Source organism: Spermophilus citellus, assembly GCF_964194105.1.
Source record: "Spermophilus citellus genome assembly, contig: SCAFFOLD_362, whole genome shotgun sequence".
Classification (NCBI taxonomy): Eukaryota; Metazoa; Chordata; class Mammalia; order Rodentia; family Sciuridae; genus Spermophilus; species Spermophilus citellus.
Window position 1 is genome coordinate 40044 of NW_027673197.1, and position 22223 is coordinate 62266.

Consider the following 22223-nt stretch of genomic DNA (forward strand, 5'->3'; position numbering starts at 1 on the left):
CTTTGAAGTTGAAGAAGGGGCCAAGCACCCAGGAATGCAGGTGGGTCCCAGAAATAAAAAGGCAGAAAAAAATGCATTTCCCCTGAGCTTCTAGAAGAGACCAATTAGCCCAGTGAGACCAATTTCAGATTTTTTACCTCTTTTTCTCAATTTTTGACCTCCAGATCTGACCCCTCAGATCTAATTTTTTTTTTTCATTTTAAGCCACCATGTCCATGGCAATTTGATAAAACAACCACAAGAAACTAATGACTAATATAAATAAATAGGATGAGATATAGATATGCATGATGAACAACATGTATAAACACAAAAGGTGGTGGGGAGGGAGGGAGGAAGAAAGAGGAGAGACAGATTTGGGAAGAACTCCTAGGTAACAGCAGCCTGAGGAGTGTAGCACTGTTGTACTATAGGTTAAAAAAAAAAAAAAAACAAGTAACTAAAAAGACAAATGCTAACAAAGGTCAGGATTAGAGTTTTTAAAATTTATGGGGGGGAAGCTATTAATAATGTTTCTTAACCTCATTAAAAATCACAGCCAGGGTGATACATTCTACATAATATACCCCCTTTTATTTCCCCTTCCTTTCCCTTCAATTGTACAATGCAGAAAGTTCACTTACAGCAGAAATATATCCTGGAGAGTGTTTATTATTAAGATGTTCATTTCTAAGATATTGGATCTAGTTGAAACATCATAGTTAAGGAAATTGATTTTTCTCAGGCCACTCCTGTATTCACCTCTAAGTCTTCTAATTAGAGGAGGCTGGTAGGATGCTATTTTAGCAAGTGATTTGGGTCTTACTCTATCCTAAAATTAAACTTCAATTTGAACTAGGCAAAACTGGCATAGTAGAAGCAGAAAGTGCCCTAATGATGTGAAACAATGCATACACATAGCTCTCTAGATATACTCTGGGGTCTGAGTACAGGAACTTTGTATCTGATTTTAAGGAGGTAAGAACTGCTTTCACTGGGCCCTTCTCACATTTCCAAACATGTTTAGAAGAGAAAGTTTATGATTTCTTTTCACTGTTTGTTTGTTTTACCTTCATTTCATCAAACTTGATCTCTTTCCTAAAAAAAAAATTTATATAGGTCAATATATTAATAAATAAATCAAATTAGAAACTTGCCATTCCTAATTCTCTAGTAGGTACTACTGGTTACAATTAAAAGTAGAAGTACCAAAGTTTTCATGAGAAATCCACAGAATTTCATGCCCAATCCTGTGTATTCAGACACCTCAAATTTAGTCTGGACAAACATTATCATTTGTGAGTGTTCATCCAAATCAAATGCTAAGTCTCTCTAGGCAAAACTTCAATATCCTGGCACTATAAATTATGACAATCTAAGAGAATACAAATGATGATAATGCATAGACAACAGTTTATAATTTTCAAAAACCTTGGTTTATTTTAATGATAAATGGAAGTGCTACAATATATGATAATTCCTACCTCAACTTAGGAAAAAGTGAAGCATGTCTCAGGATTTTAATGCCCCTTTCTATACCAGATTATTTTTGAACTCTTTGATTTTAATATTTTTAAAAATATTTTTATTAGTTGTTGATGTATCTTTATTTTTATTTTATTTATTTTTATGTGGTGCTGAGGATCGAACCCCGTGCCTCACAAATGTTAGGCGAGCACTCTACTACTGAGCCACAACCCCAGCCCTATTTTAATCTTTTTAATTACAAAAATGAAAGAAGAAAAATGTTTTTGTCCTCTGCAAAATCAGACAATATCTCAATTAATATAGTAAGGAACAACCAGCTTAAATATTTAGAACACCAAAGTGTAGAAGAAATTAAATGGATGAGAAAGACAATTCAAATAGCCATACACGGTTCTCTTATTCTTGGGCAAAAACAACCTAATAAATCTATTATAAACACACTCTTTATGAAGGATGATACCATATTAATTATTGAGAGAGTCATAATCATAGAGAACCAACAGCGAGAAGCTAGTTAATTTACAGGGGGGAAAAATGGTTTTTCAGAGGACCCAGAGGACATTTGGTTTTCACTTTGCAAGGACAGCAGCTGCTCCTAAATTAACTGGGGGGAAGGGGCTGTGAGCATGCTGAGCAGCTCTCAATGGATGGAGCGTGACAAACAGAGAAGTACAGCAGCAGGCACCCTGGGGGCTCTTGATAAATATTAATTCGTGATGTCAATTTCTCTAATGATTGTGGTGCTTGGGAAATGCTAAACAACAGTGTAAAGAAGCATTTATTCTAGATGAAGAAAAAGTATACCAGATATTTATATGCCTTTTGGCAATAAGATATAAAATGCTATGATAATTTTGAAAAATTTGATCCCCCTAGTATCCAGTGCTATAAAGCACTGTAAAAGAAATACATGTTAACATTACTCAGAGCAAAAAAAATCCTAATTCCCTGTACTTTGAGTAATACTCCTAATATTCTGAATTATGTAAAAGAAAAGTCAAATTTTAGGAGTTTAATAATATGAACTCCAAGTCAGGGAGACTGAGAAAGAAGAGAAGCAAATGAGACAGTTTATCTGGGTGGGGCTTAGAGCTTGCCAATAGGAGTCTACGTGGGTAGAGGAGCAGGCCTACAGCTTCAGCAGGAATGCTGAGAGTCTGGCAATCACTCAGGGATGTTTTCTGCCATCCTACCTCAAAACTGGGCAGGAGAACAAGGAACCCAAGGAGAAGCAAATTATCAAACCACATGGGAAATTCATGTCCCAATCTGCTCACTCTCTTCTAAGTTGAAGCTGTAAATCTAGAGCTTATCTAGAGAAAGGATAACTAGAGAAATAAGAGTCTAGGAAAAATATCACCCCCCCCCTTTCAAAAAAAAAAAAAGTAATGGCAGGCCTCAGGAAGCTGTCAAGAGAATCTGTCTTATAACAGGTAAATTCTGCCAAAGGAAAGAGAAATTCAACTTGCCATGTAGCTCCAGATGGTGAGCATAGACCCTGTGGATAAAGACTAGGGAGGGGCAGATTCATGTTTCTACCAAAAATGCATCTGGATACCAAGTTTCTATTCCAGGAAGCATTCAAGTAACATGAAGACTATCACTTGTCATAAATCTACAGGCAATATTAGATTAGATTCAAAGTTCTAATAATAAAACTCTTGATTAACACCCAACTATCAAAATTCCTTGACTCTGTCTGAGGGTCTTCTCAGCATAACTCAAAGAGATCATTACTAATAAAGGGTCTCAGCACCTAAAAAGGAAGATGATTTTATAATTTACAATAAGGTACAAAAATAAAAGTTAAAAACAGAATAGTTAGTAAATTGTATATATAAATTAGAAAGCTAGAATTGGGATATGAGGCCCTTTTGTTTTACTGCATAGATTTCAGTGCTGTTGACTTTTCTGTTAGACAAGTAAGCAGAAAGAGTTTTGGATTATCAGGGTATCATGGTCAAAACCAGTTCTTCTATTTGACCAGTCATTGCTCCCAACCTTATTTTCATTAATACTCAATTCAGGTTAATTGTATTTATTTTTGTTATATATCTATAAAAACTAAAGTGTCTGTAATTGTTTAAATGTTTAACAGTCTAAAATGAAATTTGTAATTAAATATCCCTTTGTCATTCTTTATAAAACAAAGATGAAAAACGTTTTTTGGATTAAAAGCAAATTTGACTTTAAAAATGACTTTCCTTGGTACAAAATACCACAGGAATTTGAAAATCTGACTCTTTCCAGTGACAGCAAAGTCATTTTCGCATGAGTTTCAATAGCACAATGTGGTCTGATATTTTGAACCAGAAAAATGTCACCTAGTGTTACAAACACCAAAATGGGACATGGAAGACATTCCCACTACTTCTTTCTCATTTTTAATACATGGTTTGTATTAGTTTGACAGTTTTTACCACTCAACACGAAAGTTTCTGAGAGAAAAAGAAACAGAAGGGGAATGTCACCTGATTCGTATAAAGAATTGTTTATAAACAAAACCTTAATAGAATGGCCCTAGGACAAAATGTCAACCAAGAATTACGGTTCTAAAAATAGAACTAGTTGTGGAATTCAAGACCTTCCTCTGTTTTACATGGATAAAAACAAAACTCATCTCCTAACGAAAATGCTCATTATATTTTTTTTTCCTCATTATATTTTCATTAAAATTCCTGCAGCCCTACACTATTTTTCATTCATAAAGTCAGTTCTTCAAAAACCATCATCAACTTAAGTCACAAAAATGCACAAACACATGATCTCTCAGGAAATAATAATCATGAACAGAGCAGAAGAATTGAGATGAGTCATCTTTATTTGAAAACACAAAAATCTAATTTACTCAGTCTATATATATTAATGCTTACTATGTGACAGGTCCATGAATTGCTTGTCTTTCTATCCTTTACCTAGTATTGCATTAAGTACATATTAGAATAACAATAATTTTTGCTTCATATTGAATGGATATGCTAATTAATTATAAGACTTAGAATAGTAGATTTTTAGGAAAAGATATCAAAGAACATTCAGCATCATTTAAATGCAACATAGAAGCTGTTGATGCTACCTATAATTTAGTAATTTTGTTTATTTAAATGACAATAACAACTGGGAAGTCATTGTAAAATAAATTTAAAATTACAGCACTTTGTGTGAGGTTGAGAATTGAAACTCCTTCCTACGAGGGATAGAAGGAAACTGAGCAGCTCCTTAAGAAAGACATTCTTGTGTTGTTACACATATCACCCAGCCACAGAGTGTGACTATCCCAAAGTACTAATAATTCTGCCTAATTCATAGGGTTCCATGCTTTCTGATTTATACTGTTCACAATCCTGCTTTACTTATAAGCTGCTTCTTTTATTTTGTTGCCACATGTTCAATGATGGCATCATTGTTCCATGCTTCTGATCATTTGTTGGTGTGGGACTCTGGGAGAACATTTCATGTTAATGCTCTGAGCCATCTGCCAGAGAAGATCACAGATTATGCTCTGATGTTCCTGCTGGAAGTTTGATGCTAAAAGGCTTTGACTACAGACTTGAGGCTGAGGTGACAGACCAGTTGCAGTGTTGGAGAGCACACCCCTCTAAAAGGAAGGGGAATACAAGGAAAACCATCAGTGGAGTATTACTGTTCTACTCATGCTACACTAAGTGTTAGGACTTTGTAGAAGAGCCTGATAGACCAATTAAATAACCGACAGATGAGCAAAGGCAATCTGTCTCATCTTAAGAGCACATACTGATGGACTGCTAGTGACTCCATGAAGGAGAGTGAGTCACCAACCATAGGCTAGGCAAATGAGTCACAATCTGGTCAGCAAAGTTAATATGGTCCTGCTGAATGTGGTAGTGTATGTCTGTAATCCCAGCAGCTCGGGAGGCTGAAGCAGGAGGATCACAAGTTCAAAGCCAGCCTCAGCAATTTAGCAAGGCCTTAGGCAACTCAGCGAGATCCTCTTTCTAAATAAAATATATAAAAGGGCTGGAGATGTGGCTCAGTGGTTAAATACCTCTGAGTTCAATCCCCAGTACCCCCCCCCCTCAAAAAAGTTAATAAGATCCAGAATGAGGGAAATTTAAGAATAAGTGGAAAAGGCTAAGGGCTACAGCAGAAAAATTAAACAAACTGTGACATGTTTAACATGAAAGGAAAAACTTGGAGCGTGACAGGTGATAGATACCTTCATTTATACCACAAAATCTGTTATCTACCTCTCTGTACCATACTTTCTGCCTTGGGAAAATGACTTGTGTGGTCTACAATGTGTCCCCTTACTTTCTGGCTTCCAGGTGGGTCTGGCCAGTGGCATCCAGAGGAGGCTATCAGAGGAAGAGAGTGAGATTGTGGGTCCCCGTCAGATAGCCTCAGGTTGGCTTAACCCTCAATCCAAGTCACATCACCTCTCCAGACAACTGTACTCTCCTTTCTTCTTCCCAGTTCCAGTCACCACTCCATTTCCACATCTTTTGGTCCCAGGATGGTAATTATCCTTCTCTACTAACTTTGGGATACTATATGGTTCCCCTAACCTCACCTTTATAAATAATACCTGCATTAAATTCTCAAATTATTCTAATTTGAGTGTATCATTTGCTTCCCAATGAGAGCTTGACACCAATGATTTTAAGATTTTGATCTTAGATGACTGTGAGGATAGGTGATGTTATTACGTGAGATGAGGAATACAGTGAGATGAGTAAGCTCAACAGTGGAAAGGAAGTAAACCATGTTTCCAATTTGCTGCATGATAATTTTGGATCACCCACAGCGAGAGATTGGTAGTAAATGCAAAAGAAAACCTGTCCTAAAGATAGAGATAATAATTAATTTTTGTAAATTTGTAAGACTTGATCTTTGTTATAAGAATTAGCAATGATATGGAGAATTTATTTCCTTTAGCAAATGGAGCCAGAAAACTCTTGAAAATCACAAAACTACTAGAGCTTATTAGGGTGTTAATTATCACCTAACTGAGCTCTTTCCCTTTGTAAATGATGTACCCAAAGTCTGCAGTTAGCTATCACAGGGAAAACAGTTAATGGCAGTGCTGGCACTAGAATCTACAGTTTCTGGGTTCTTACATCTGTGTTCTTCCTACAGAATGCAGCATTTATCTCTACTTGAATGGTTTCCACTAGCTAACAAGTACTGAATATCTAGTCTGCAGCCAATTCTCTGCTGGTTGACATGAGGAACAAAATAGAAGTATGAGAGTTTTCAAGCAGCTTATAGTCTTAGCCGACTGCCAACCCACACAAATGTAAAGAAGTGACAGTGCAAAACAGAAATGACTGTGTAAGCTAAAGGAGAGGGGGACATTTTATATGACAAGGGCACTGTCACTCAGCATTAGCATACTGAGTTTTTAGAGGTTTCATGTGAATTGTTGGTGTAAGGAGCTGAGAACAATCATTAGCCTTGATTATTTTCATAGCAATAAAAGACTTTTATAGTACTTAAGCATATGCTTAGTGATAAAGTAAGCAACTATAATAATCTATACACCTATCTGCTCTTACCCTCATAAATGACCCTTCTAAATGATGGCTTAAATTAAAACATATTGTGACAAATAAGAGAAATGAAATGATGGTCTTACTATTTGCATATGAATGTATATGTATCCATGTATGTGTTTTTTTTTAACTGTAAACACATTTACATACTGATCCTTAGGAACCACTTTTTCTTCTGTTTATTTTGTGATTTGATAATATAATTCTAAACTATGCCAAGAACCTTCTTAATAGAAATTTTAACTAAACTGCCATTGTTTTTCTGTTTTCACTTTCTCAGCAACATTTATCAATGCCTAAAAATTTAGGAACTTAGGCTTTTGTAAGGGGAAGTTTTTTTTTTATGTCTGAAGAGCTAGTCTCAATTTGGGAGTTACTGCTCTCTATGTGTCTACTTGGTCTGAGAGTAATGTCAGCAAAATGGTGGAATAGGACTTTCCAATACTCATTACCTCAAAGAAACATGAGATTGAACAAGCAACTATATAAGAAAACATCTTTGTAATGGCTAAGAAAGTCAGGTGAGAAATTATAGCACATGGGTCTAACCAAAAAATAAGAAAACACATTGAAAAGAACAGAAAGGAAAATTACCCACATCACTACTCCTCAAACCCCAGGCAGCACCACCTGGTGGGAGACCTACTTGGGGGAAGGACAGGGAAGCAAGTCTCAGACTTTGCCTCAAACACAAACAATGGACCTTCATCAGTAAAATCCAGCACCAGAAGGACCCACAGGGTCTTAGACTCCAGACTGATACCCATGCACTGCCCTAACACCAGTCTGGCTCCAGATTTCAGGGATTCCCTGGGGACTTGGTCTCCTGTCTGCTCCACTCCAAAATCAACTCCACTGGCTTAGGCTCCAGATTGGGTAACTCAGGTTGGGTTAGCTCTAGCATCCTTGGGATCCAAACTTCCCCTAGCACCAGATCATTTCCCTCATCATCAGGTCAGAATCTGGGCATCCAGTCTCTTAGTAGAGGCTTTAGGCCTACCTAACAGCAGGCCAGTCCCTATTAGTCCAGGTGTCAGGTCCACTCTATGGTCCAGACCAGCCCAGAAACAAAAAGGCATCCAAATAGAAAAGGAAGAAGTTAAATTATCTCCGACTACCGACAACAGAATAAACCTCAAACCCTAAAGTCTCTACCAAAAAAAAAAAAACCTGTTATAACAGATAAACAAATTCAATATAGATTCAAAATATAAAATGAACATACAAAAATCACATTTCTATAAAAATTGTGTTTCTATAATGCCAACAACAAACTATCCTAAAAGTAAATCAAGGAAACATTCCCAATTACAATAACCTCATAAAAAACAAAATACTCAGGAATAAATTTAATCAGGGCGGTAAATGATCTATATTTTGAAATTTATAAAGAAATGATAAACTAATACAGACACAAATAAATAACTATGTCATGATGTTTTGCCACACCTCAGGCCCAGAAAAATGGAGGTGGGCTGTTGGTGGACTGAGAAGTCTGAAACCATGATCCCCAAATAAACTTTCCTTCCTCTATATTATTCTTGTCCAGTATTTTGGTCACAGCAACAAAAAACTGCTACCTAAAACACTTCCATTCGGTAAAGCAATACCACAATTCAGTACATATTCATAGGAAATGAAATCAGTTAAAGACTATCCATATTACCATGTTCATTTCAGCACTGTTTACAATAACCAAGCTGTAGAATTAACCTAACTGTTCATCAATGGGTTTATGAAGATAGAATATATGGTGTATATACACAAAGCAATACTATTCTTTAAAAAAAGAAAATGTTGTGATTTGAGATGATGTGGAAGAATCTGGAAGATATTCTGCTAAGTGAAGTAAGCCAGGCACAGAAAGGCAAACACTACATGATCTTCTTTAGGTGCAGAACTTTAAAAAGATGAATTCGTAGACGTAGAAAGTAGAGAGAAGAGTAAGGGATGCTGGTCAAAGGTACAAGTTTTAGTTAGACATAAGGAATACATTTTTGAGATTCATTACACAACATGGTAAGTATAATTAATAATAATATATTGCATATTTCAAATTTATTAAAAGAGTACATTTTAATTTTATCATCACAAAAATGATAAGTATATGAGATTATAGGTATGTTAATTAGCTTGGATTAATCATTCCATAATGTATACAAATACCAAAACATCACCTTGTGTCCTCTAAATATATGTAATTATTATTTAACAATTGAAAACATAATTGTTCTCCCTTCATCTGAAAGGAGAAAGTTTATTTTGTAAATTATAAAGATTCTAAATTTTCTACTTTTCTACCTACTATGCTTAAATAACACTGGACTTTAACAATGTTTAAAAATGGCAGTACAGGGCTGGGGCTGGGGCTCAGTGGCTGAGCTCTTGCCTGGCATGTGTGAAGCACTGGGTTTGAACCTTAGAACCACATAAACAAGAAAAAAAAAAAAAAACAAAGGCATTCTGTCCATACACAACTACAAATTTAAAAAAAAATGCAATGAAGCCAAGCATGGTGGAACATATTTGTAATCCCAGTGGCTTGGGAGGCTGAGGCAGGAGGATCAGAAGTTTAAAGCCAGCTTCAGCAATTTAGTGAGACAATGTTTCAAAATAAAAAGTAAAGGGCTTAGGGTTAAGCACTCCTAGATTCAATCCCCAGTACCAAAAGAATAAAAAGCAATAAAAATAAACAAGTAAAAATCAAGAATGCCCAATGAACTAATAATTATGAAGAAAAAACCTCAGTAGACAAGCAATTGTCTCCAAAGACCTTTACCAAGGAATCTATTTTATATAAAACTCAGTTGAAAAAAAGATCAAGTAAGCACATTTCTGAACATGTAAATTAGTACAGTCGGAAACAGGCACCTAGTCTGCCTGTGTGATGCAGGATATCTTTTTGTTGTTGTTGTTCTGGTGATTCATCCCAAGGGCACTTTCTCCAAGGTCTCACTAAATTTCCAAGGCTAGCCTTGAACTCATGATCCTCTGCTTCAGCCTCCCAAGTAGCTGGAATTATGGCATGCACCACCATGTCCAGTATGTAGGGAAGTCTCAGACAACAGAGCATTGAAAAGACAATGACTACCTCAAAGTACAGATTCTAGTTAAGGCTTCAATTATATATGTGTGTGTTTACACACTGTTGTCTAAACAAAGAATGGCTGTGCGCTCGATTCTGTGTGTGAACCACCAGTTTGTGACGTCCATTAGCAAATTAAGTTGAACACTTCTTTTTACATTTTCTTTGGTGGAAGTTTTTCATTCCTTGGGCCATCTAATTCTAGACATTTTATTATCAACGCTTCCCTTTATTTTCAATTTTATAAGAAGAATAAGAGAGTCCAAAATATCTTGGGTGAAAGTGAATATCTTAAGTTTAATTTCCTAGGAATTAGAAAAAAAAAGCCTTTCATTGAGTGCTACTCAACTTCTAAAGTTCTTCTACACAAAAAACAAAGGAAAGATTTCATGAGATGCCAGGTGTATAGAGTAGGTCACTGATAGAAATCAGGTGTAATTCAGATTACCTAAGAAATACTGACATCCTAAATACTAAGAACCAAGCTGTAAAGTAAAGCATTATCTTAGATTCATTCTACAAGTAAACAAAAAAATGCTATTATCTAAATGTTGGCCTTATCTTGTAGTCTCAAAGAACCACAGTTTTGACTTCAAGTTCACTCAAGCATATTAATGGGAGACAGGAAGTCTGCACAACCCAGTTCAATTATCAGTACTCTGGCATTAATCACTATGAGAAGGAAAGTTTGGCTCAGCTGACAGTCATATATTACATCAATACTAGTGTAACAATACCATCTAAGTTTACTCCTACAGCCTATAATTCAAGTATGAAAATACTCACATATACAGCCAATGAACAAGAAATTCCACAACACAGATATTCCTGATTACTATGAAGAGTTTTCCCCTCATATACTTACATATTATACCTTTACAAGGTCTTTCTCTTTACTCAATAATTCTTAGACATATTCTACTTTTCAGTACATTCAAAATTATGACAGATTTTATTACAGAATTATGCTACCCAATCTTTGGAAGGTTTCTCAAAGCTGGGTTTCAATTATGTTAAACATACACCATATGAACTGGAATGTAATTTTTAAAGTGCACAAAATTATATTGACCGAATGAACTATAGGTCCATTTTCATTTTGTAAAACTGTATTATTATGCAATTTCATTCTCTGGTATCTCCCTTTCCCTAGATTATGTTATGTGCAAGTATAAATATATCATAATGAATCCCAATATTATGTATAATTATAATGCATCAATAAAAACTAAAATTGTATTACTGTTGATGCAGTGCAAATCCAACAAACATTATTTAAATCTCAGATACTTACTGTGGTTGGAAAATAACGACTGGTTTTGAATTTTTTCAGAGCCATAGAAGAGGTGTAGGTGCCCAAGAAGAGGATGAAAGACATAAGTGTGATATCAGGGACAAAATCGCAGTTGTTCCCCACAAGCTTTCCTCCGTATTTCAAACACTCCTTCTTTGACAAAAATTCCCAGTCAAAGGTAGAATTATGGTACTGAAGAAAAAAAAAGAGTTTTGTTTTTGTTTTGGTTTTTTGGTTTTAGGGAATACTGATATGTCAAAAGCAGCTTTTGATACTTGATGGACAATATAGGGATTATAGTAAAAGTTTCTGCAAAATTCTGAGACAACCTTTAGAGAATGAAACCTGGTAAGACTTTACTGGAATAACAGGTGAGGCGACACAGACATGAGCAATTACTGAAACTACATGAGAAAGATGCAACTTGGTACCTAGCTTGTGCTGCCACCTTGCCATCACCCATTTGTTTAATGGAAACAAACCCCAAAGTCCTTTCCTGTCAATACTCCAAGAGTAAACTGAGGTACATGAACATCCTAAGTCTCAAATGGGAGACTCTCAGAAACACCTTTCTTGTTCAAAAAGTACTTTGGCAGTGCACAGCTTTGTATGCATCTGCTTGACGGCCCTATTAATGCTCTCAACATTCAACAGGCTCACTACTCAGCGAACACTTTTCAGATAGACTATTTCTTTTCTCATTTTTTCTTGTCAACTCCAGGTCAGCTTTACGGGCATCCATCATTAGAATGTCTGTGATGCCTTAAAGTCAGTGGCTTCCTGTACAGGACACTATCCCTATATTACATGGCCTCAAACGTATAAGCCACTTTTCATATATTGCTGTCATGTCAGTGCTGCACTCATCTCTTACAGCTCATTCCTCTATTTTCTGTTTCCAATACGCAGCAGAACCCTTTGGCTATTATCAGTATGGCCAGGCACTCACCCCAAGGTGCTCTATTAATTAGCTGCTATTAGCTCACAACTGGCTCTTTTCCTGGAGAACTGCCTTTAACCACACAAGAGCTACCTTACCTGGACTGTTAGAGTCTCTCATAGCCCATTACTGACCATCACCAACAGAGAGAAAAAACTATCCTCTTTGTTTCAAAGTAGAAGCAGCTCTTTGGCACAATTTAGGCCCTGGAACTCTCCGTGGAGTTAGGCTAATGCTAAACTCAGCTGGGACCATATCCTTGTTTAACTCCTTCCATGTCCCACACTGCTTCTCTTTCTTTCACTGTTTTTATTGAGAACAGCACCTGAAATTCCTGTAGTAGATTCTGTTTCCAAAACAGCCAATTTACTTGAATTACTGGCTACTGAAAATTAATGACCTCTAACCCTAAGGAACTTTTTCTAGAATATTATAGTGTGGAGAAAATCTAGAGATAATTTCATGTGATTTCTCAAAACCCTTAGTATTCAATTGTCCTGAAAGATGATCATTCATCCTCTGCTTGAACAATTTCTGTGATAAGCAGTTTCCTGGTAGCTCATTCCCTTTCTTACCTAAAATTCCTGTGCAGCTATTTCTTATATTTGAGTCTTCTTAAATGCTTATACTTTGAGTGAGTTTATTTTGATATACAAAAAGTTATCTTGTATACCTTGACAATTATGGCCATTTCCAGGAGACAGATTTTGAAATCTTACCCGTCTAAATGAATGCCAATGTGGTTGGGTATAAAGGATTGGTGTCTCACCTTAGAAACATTCTAAATACTTTAACTTCTATCCTATGGGTCCAGGACTAATAAGTATATCATGTGCTAACAGAAGAGTTACTTGAAAACACCATGCAAATAAATGTGGACAGATAAATGTCTCCTGTCCATTACAGGAAAGAGATCTGCCTCACACCAAAACCATATCACCAACATTTTTTTTTTTTACCATTCTATAAATTTCTCTTTATCTGAGCAACCTAGTTATAAAAGACTCTCTGGACAGAAAGAGTTCATATTTTTATAGGGCTCAAAAGGTAGAGTGCTTACATAAGTCAATAAAAAAAAAACTCTAGATCTTTCCTTGAAATATTTTTCTATGTTAACTTCAACCTGTAAACAGCTGAATTGCATAATTGCTCTTTTATCAAACCCTGCTCCTGGAAAAGGTGATTAATCATGTCTCATTTTACTTTTTAGATTTCCGCATGTGGATGATTTTAGGAGAATGCATTTAAAGTTTAGAGATCCTAATAGTAACAGATTTCTTTGTTTTAAAATCAGCAAAAATGTACCCAAATTTCACTTCTGCATTTTGATAATCAGCAAGAATCCTCTTAATAGAGTTCCCCAAAGAGGTGAGATGCATTGAAACAGTCACAATAGGCAGTTTTATCAATTTTCTTACTAAGATTCAGATTGAAGTGAAACTTCACAGGTGTACATGAAATAAATGATGAGCATGTTTTCTTGCTTACATTAACATAAAATACCAGCATCCATATTTTGTAAGCCCCAAACAATTCTCTATATCATTATATCGAATTTGTTTTGCCTCCAAACAGCATCTTTCCCTAAGGACTTCAGTTTAAAACCTTTAGGCAGCTTCCATGATCTCAGCATGTATAATATTTCTGCACACACAGTTTTCTTCTCCCATAAAACTTAAGCTATATCAAATAAATAATTCTATTTAAATATCACTGAAAAGACATCTGTATTATCCTTATTATTTAAGAGTTGTCATTTTATATCAGCTGATGTCAATGAAGGTTAACTCTGTATATCTTATGGCAGGATACATTTCATGAAGAAATTAACCCATGCCCATCACTACCATCTTTGTAAAGCCATTACCTCCTACAGGCTTGATGCAGGAAACTGAGCTCACTTCACTACCACTGTCCTTAACCCCTTTAGAGATGATTCTCTGTGGTTTTGAACTTTATTTCCTATGCAAAATTCTTCTTGCAGGTCACCAGGCTGCGGCGGAGGAGATAACTTCATTGAAACCTGCGGCTACAGCATCAAATAAATTTATAGGAGTAAACAGTAACTCAGCAGTCAAACAGAACAAGAAGTAACATGAGCAACTTGAAAAAGCAAGGAAGAAAAGGAGTACAAACAATGCAGGACAGCCTAAATATTCAGGAGGACCTAGAGTCAAAAGAAAAATGGTCATATAAAGAACTCAAGGAACACCTTAGACAGAAGGAATGGAACCTTAAAGAGGATACAAGACAGCAAATTCAAGCAGCGAAAGAACACATTGAGAATGAATTACATAAACAGATAAAAGAAGAAGTTAAGCATCTTTATCAGGAGATAGAGATTATAAAAAATAATCAAACAATAATTCTAGAAATGAAGGAAACGATAAACCAAATTAAAAACTCAATTGAGAGTATCACTAACAAAGTGGAGCAAGTAGAAGCCAGAACGTCAGATAATGAAGACAAAATATATCATCTTGAAAAGAGTCTAGCCAACTCAGAAAGGCTGGTAAAAAATCACGAGAAAAACATCCAAGAGTTATGGGATAACATAAAAAAACCAAACTTATGAGTCATCGGGATAGAAGAAGGTACAGAGATTCAAACCAAGGGAATGAGTAACCTGCTGAATGAAATAATTACAGAAAACTTTCCAGAAATAAAAAAGGAAACAGATATACAAATTGAAGATGCATACAGGACACCGAGCACACAAAATCACAGTAGACCAACGCCAAGACACATTGTTATGAAGATATCCAATATACAGAACAAAGAGAAAATATTAAAAGATACAAGAGAAAGGAGGCAGTTTACATTCAGGGGTAAACCAATAAGGTTAACAACGGATTTTTTATCACAGACGCTGAAAGCGAGAAGATCCTGGAACAACATATTTCAAACACTGAAAGACAATGGATGCCAACCAAGAATTCTGTATCCAGCAAAATTAAGCTTCAGGTATGACAATGAAATCAAAATCTTTCATGATAAACAAAAGTTAAAAGAATTTGCAGCCAGAAAACCAGCATTGCAAAGCATTTTGAGCAAAACACTACACGAGGAAGAAATGAAAAACAATAACCAAAACCATCAGTGGGAAGTGCCTCAGTAAAGACAGAGGGCGAGGGGAAAGATAATCATGGAGAAACAAACTAAATTTTTTTAAAAAAGTATAAATAATCAAACATGGCTGGAAGTACAAACCATATATCAATAGTAACTCTGAATGTTAATGGCTTAAACTCTCCAATAAAGCGACATAGGCTGGTATCATGGATTAAAAAAACAAATCCAACAATATGCTGCCTCCAGGAGACACATCTGATTGGAAAAGACATACACAGGCTGAAGGTGAAAGGATGGGAAAAAATATACCACGCACACGGTAAGCAAGCAGGGGTGGCCATCCTCATATCGAATAAAATCGACTTCAAGACTAAGTTAATCAAAAGGGATAAAGAAGGACATTATATACTGTTAAAAGGAACCATTCACCAACAAGACATAACAATTATCAATATTTATGCACCAAATAATGGTGCTGCGACATTCATAAAACAAATTCTCCTCAAGTTCAAGAATCAAATAGACCACAACACAATAATTATGGGTGACTTCAACACACCTCTCTCACCATTGGACAGATCCTCCAAACAAAAGTTGAATAAAGAAACTATAGAACTCAATACCACAATCAATAACCTAGACTTAACTGACTTATATAGAATATATCAACCATCATCAAATGGATATACTTTTTTCTCAGCAGCACATGGATCCTTCTCAAAAATAGACCATATATTATGCCATAGGGCAACCCTCAGTAAATATAAAGGGGTGGATATAATACCATGCATTTTATCTGATCATAATGGAATGAAACTGGAAATCAATGATAAAAGAAGGAAGGAAAAATCCTACATCACATGGAAAATGAACAATATGTTACTGAATGATCAATGGGTTACAGAAGACATAAAGGAGGAAATAAAAAAATTCTTAGAGATAAATGAAAATACAGACACAACATATCGGAATCTATGGGACACAATGAAAGCAGTTTTAAGAGGGAAATTCATCGCCTGGTGGTCATTCCTCAAAAAAAGAAAAAAAGCAACAAATAAATGAGCTCACACTTCATCGCAAAGCCCTAGAAAAGGAAGAGCAAAACAACAGCAAATGTAGCAGAAGGCAAGAAATAATTAAAATCAGAGCGGAAATCAATGAAATTGAAACAAAAGAAACTATTGAAAAAATTAACAAAACTAAAAGTTGGTTCTTCGAAAAAATAAATAAGATCGACAGACCTTTAGCCATGCTAACGAAGAGAAGGAGAGAACTGAAATTACTAACATACGGGATGAAAAAGGCAATATCACAACAGATGCTACAGAAATACAGAAGACAATTAGAAATTATTTTGAAAACCTATATTCCAATAAAATAGAAGATAGTGAAGACATCGATAAATTTCTTAAGTCATATGATTTGCCCAGATTGAGTCAGGAGGATACACACAATTTGAACAGACCAATATCAATGGATGAAATTGAAGAAGCAATCAAAAGACTACCAACCAAGAAAAGCCCAGGACCGGATGGGTATACAGCGGAGTTTTACAAAACCTTTAAAAAAGAATTAATACCAATACTTTTCAAGTTATTTCAGGAAATAGAAAAAGAGGGAGCTCTTCCAAATTCATTCTATGAGGCCAACATCACCCTGATTCCGAAACCAGACAAAGACACCTCAAAGAAAGAAAACTACAGACCATTATCTCTAATGAACCTAGATGCAAAAATCCTCAATAAAATTCTGGGGAATCGGATTCAAAAACATATCAAAAAAATTATACACCATGATCAAGTAGGATTCATCCCTGGGATGCAAGGCTGGTTCAATATACGGAAATCAATAAATGTTATTCACCACATCAATAGACTTAAAGATAAGAACCATATGATCATCTCAATAGATGCAGAGAAAGCATTCGACAAAGTACAGCATCCCTTTATGTTCAAAACATTAGAAAAACTAGGGATAACAGGAACTTACCTTGACATTGTAAAAGCTATCTATGCTAAGCCTCAGGCTAGCATCATTCTGAATGGACAAAAGTTGAAGGCATTCCCTCTAAAATCTGGAACAAGACAGGGATGCCCTCTCTCACCACTTCTATTTAATTTAGTCCTTGAAATACTAGCCATAGCAATTAGACAGACAAAAGAAATTAAAGGCATAAAAATAGGAAAAGAAGAACTTAAATTATCACTATTTGCGGACGACATGATTCTATACCTAGAAGACCCAAAAGGATCTACAAAGAAACTACTAGAACTAATAAATGAATTCAGCAAAGTGGCAGGATATAAAATCAACACGCATAAATCAAAGGCATTTCTGTATATCAGCGACAAAACTTCTGAAACGGAAATGAGGAAAAGCACTCCATTCACAATATCCTCAAAAAAAATAAAATACTTGGGAATCAACCTAACAAAAGAGGTGAAAGATTTGTGCAATGAAAACTACAGAACCCTAAAGAGAGAAGTAGAAGAAGATCTTAGAAGATGGAAAAATATACCCTGTTCATGGATAGGCAGAACTAACATCATCAAAATGGCGATATTACCAAAAGTTCTCTATAGGTTTAATGCAATGCCAATCAAAATCCCGACGGCATTTCTTGTAGAAATAGATAAAGCAATAATGAAATTCATATGGAAAAATAAAAGACCCAGAATAGCCAAAGCAATTCTAAGCAGGAAGTGTGAATCAGGCGGTATAGCGATACCAGATTTCAAACTATACTACAGAGCAATAGTGACAAAAACAGCATGGTACCGGTACCAAAACAGGCAGGTGGACCAATGGTATAGAATAGAGGACACAGAGACTAATCCACAAAGTTACAACTATCTTATATTTGATAAAGGGGCTAAAAGCATGCAATGGAGGAAGGATAGCATCTTCAACAAATGGTGTTGGGAAAACTGGAAATCCATATGCAACAAAATGAAACTGAATCCCTTTCTCTCGCCATGCACAAAAGTTAACTCAAAATGGATCAAGGAGCTTGATATCAAATCAGAGACTCTGCATCTGATAGAAGAAAAAGTTGGCTCAGATCTACATATTGTGGGGTCGGGCTCCAAATTCCTTAATAGGACACCCATAGCACAAGAGTTAATAACAAGAATCAACAAATGGGACTTACTTAAACTAAAATTTTTTTTCTCAGCAAGAGAAACAATAAGAGAGGTAAATAGAGAGCCTACATCCTGGGAACAAATTTTTTACTCCTCACACTTCAGATAGAGCCCTAATATCCAGAATATACAAAGAACTCAAAAAATTAGACAATAAGATAACAAATAACCCAATCAACAAATGGGCCAAGGACCTAAACAGACACTTCTCAGAGGAGGACATACAATCAATCAACAAGTACATGAAAAAATGCTCACCATCTCTAGCAGTCAGAGAAATGCAAATCAAAACCACCCTAAGATACCATCTCACTCCAGTAAGATTGGCAGCCACTATGAAGTCAAACAACATCAAGTGCTGGTGAGGATGTGGAGAAAAGGGTACACTTGTACATTGCTGGTGGGACTGCAAATTGGTGCGGCCAATTTGGAAAGCAGTTTGGAGATTCCTGGGAAAGCTGGGAATGGATCCACCATTTGACCCTGCTATTGCCCTTCTCGGACTATTCCCTGAAGAACTTAAAAGAGCATGCTACAGGGATACTGCCACATCGATGTTCATAGCAGCACAATTCACAATAGCTAGACTGTGGAACCAACCCAGATGCCCTTCAATAGATGAATGGATAAAAAAAAATGTGGCATTTATACACCATGGAATATTACGCAGCACTAAAAAATGACAAAATCATGGAATTTGCAGGGAAATGGATGGCACTAGAGCAGATTATGCTTAGTGAAGCTAGCCAATCCCTAAAAAACAAATACCAAATGTCTTCTTTGATATAATGAGAGCAACTATGAACAGAGTAGGGAGGAAGAGCAGGAAGAAAAGATTAACTTTAAACAGAGACATGAGATGGGAGGGAAAGAGAGAGAAAGGGGAAATTGCATGGAAATGAAGGGAGACCCTCATTGCTATACAAAATTACATATAAGAAGTGGTGAGGGGAATGAGAAAATTAACAAGGAGAGAAATGAATTACAGTAGATGGGGTAGAGAGAGAAGATGTGAGGGAAGGGGAGGGGGGATAGTAGGGGATAGGAAAGGTAGCAGAATACAACAATTACTAATAGGGCATTATGTAAAACTGTGGATGTGTAACCGACGTGATTCTGTAATCTGCATTTGGGGTAAAATTGGGAGTTCATAACCCACTTCAATCTAATGTATGAAATATGATATGTCAAGAGCTTTATAATGTTGTGAACACCCAATAAAAAAATAAATTAAAAAAAATTGTTCGTGCAGTGCTTAAATTACAAAATCAGAACTTTTAAGAACAAGACAAATGGGAACAGAATTCCCTCTGCCTATCAGAACTCTTACAACACATTCTGTCTTTTTCTTAGGATACTTATAACTTTCTATTTTCATTTGTACTGCAGTTTAGTGTTATGACTTTGGAAATGCTTGAAGAGATGTCTAATGAGCCAGGAGAGCTGAATCCAGAAGAGATGTCAAGTTTGGAGATATTGACTTAAAAGTCATCTGTAAAGATCTGATCCCTGGATCCATCAGACTTACTACAATTACAAAGATGTTGAAAAAAAGACTGTGAACCACCCTGTGCATCCATGGGAGTGAGAAAAGGTTCATGGAAGTCATCGGAGTGAAAAGTAAGAGGAGAAGTACAATGGGCTGAGATATGAGTGGGAGTGAAAAAATTCCAACAGCAATTAATTACAGACTATTTTTTCCCAAGGAATACAGTAGTGAAGAATAAGCTAGAACACATGAGCCCTGCAAGGTCAAAACAAATTACTCAGGGTTGGTGAAGACTTTTGAGGTGTTTCCGTAGATAAGAATGGGGATGAAAGGGGAAAGGGACAACTAGAATAACAAGAACAGAGGAAAGAAACGACAAAAAAAAAAAAGATCAGAGGGGGAAAGACAGATAAAGACTGAGCAACTGTTGGACTGGGATGGCTGAAAGACAAAACTGATAAAAGTATAGAGCTTGAGGGCCAAAGGGACTGTGCATCATCAAAAAAATAATAATAATAGAAAATAAGGAAGGAGGAAAATAGCAGACCAAGACAGAGGAGAGTTCAACTTAGAACACAGTGGGCACCAGAGAAATCTTACTTAACTGAGTGAATAAAATCTTTCATCAGGTCTGGAATATTTGATACAGTCAAAGAAGAACTCTATCAATTTATCTACCTTTTCTATCTAGAGGACAAAATTAAAGTAAAATAACTTTCAATTTAGAATTACCAGGTAAAACACAGGATTCCCAGTTACACTTGAATTTCAGCTAAACAATGAATAATATTTTTATTATTAAGCCTGTCCCTATGCACTATTTAGGACACAGTTATATTAAAATACTGTTCAATACTTATTTTTATTTGTTTATTAAATATTTATTGATATTTATTTTTATTTGTTAAATTTGGCAATGCTAATCCAATTAGATATAGGAATGACAGAGTAAGGGAACAATGAACACAGGAATACCAGTGACCAACTCTGGATGTGCATTTCTTCATGTATTCACAAAAAGAAAGGAAAAGAATTAGAAGCTATGAACAAAAATGCTGATGTGGGGGGACACACGGTGATTCATTTGCCTAACTAATAAGTCCTTATTAAAAATGCATGGGTGTGGGTTGGGGTTGTGGTTCAGTGCTTGCCTCGCACATGTGAGGCAGTGGGTTCAATCCTCAGCACCACATAAAAATAAATAAATAAACAAAATAAAGGTATTGTGTCCATCTACCACTAAAAAAAATATTTTTAAAAAAATGCATGAGTGACTAACCTAGATGCCCATCAATAGATGAATGGATAAAGAATCTATGGAACATTACTCAGCATTAAAAGAGAATAAAATCATGGCATTTGCAAGTAAATGGATAGAACTGGAAAATGTTAGGCTAAGCGAAGTAAGCCAATCCCAAAAAAACTAAAGGCCAAATATTTTCTCTGATTAGTGGATGCTGATCAATGATGGTGGGAATAATGGAAGAACTCTGGATTGGGCAAAGGGGAGGGGAAGAAAGATGATGAAATGAGATAGACATCATTACCCTAGGTACATGTATAATTGCACAAATGGTGTGTCTCTACACTGTGTACAACCAGAGAAATGAAATGTTGCATTGCATCTGTGTAAAATGAATTGAAATGCATTCTGCTGTCATGTACAACTAAGTAGAATACATAAATAATAATAAATAATTACAAATAAATAATAACAAATAATAATAATTTTTTAAAAGAGAAAAAAATTTAAATGCATGAGTGCTCATCATTTTTTGGTGATGGAAGAAGCTAACAGTACGTGGACCAGATAGGATGAAGCAGATTGTTTGTGTAAAGGGGCAGTGAGGAAAAAAAAATGATGTAAAGGAAATGGGGCTAAGTTGCTAAGGGTCTTCAACTGATTTCAATCTACTTTTCTGGCTTTTATTTTCAAGAAAATTACTCTCCTTACATTGAGTAGCTGTGCTTCAAATTCTTAACAGTAGAATGTATGCTGACTGGTTTATTTCAATATGTAAACACCATAGCATCATCCCCAAATGAAAAAGTGAGCAATATGAGGCAGGTTGGAGCAAATGTTGAGAGCCATTAAGGTGAGATGCTGTGTACATAAGAGTCACTTATACTCTTCTATTTTAGTGTGTATTTGGAACTTTCTGTAATAATTTTGAAAATAAGAGCACATGTATCCAAGGACAG

General features: G+C 35.7%; 1 protein-coding gene across 1 annotated transcript in view; it reads right to left on the bottom strand.

Annotated features, from left to right (window-relative positions):
* Positions 1-5753: 5753 nt before the first annotated feature.
* The window catches only part of LOC308640003 (electrogenic sodium bicarbonate cotransporter 1-like), a gene marked incomplete at both ends in the record, with an annotated part of 133528 nt that continues 117058 nt past the window's right edge, over positions 5754-22223 (bottom strand). Inside the window, 2 exon segments of the mRNA XM_081312082.1 lie at positions 5754-5801; positions 11378-11569. Coding sequence (XP_081168208.1) covers positions 5754-5801; positions 11378-11569 — 240 coding nt within the window.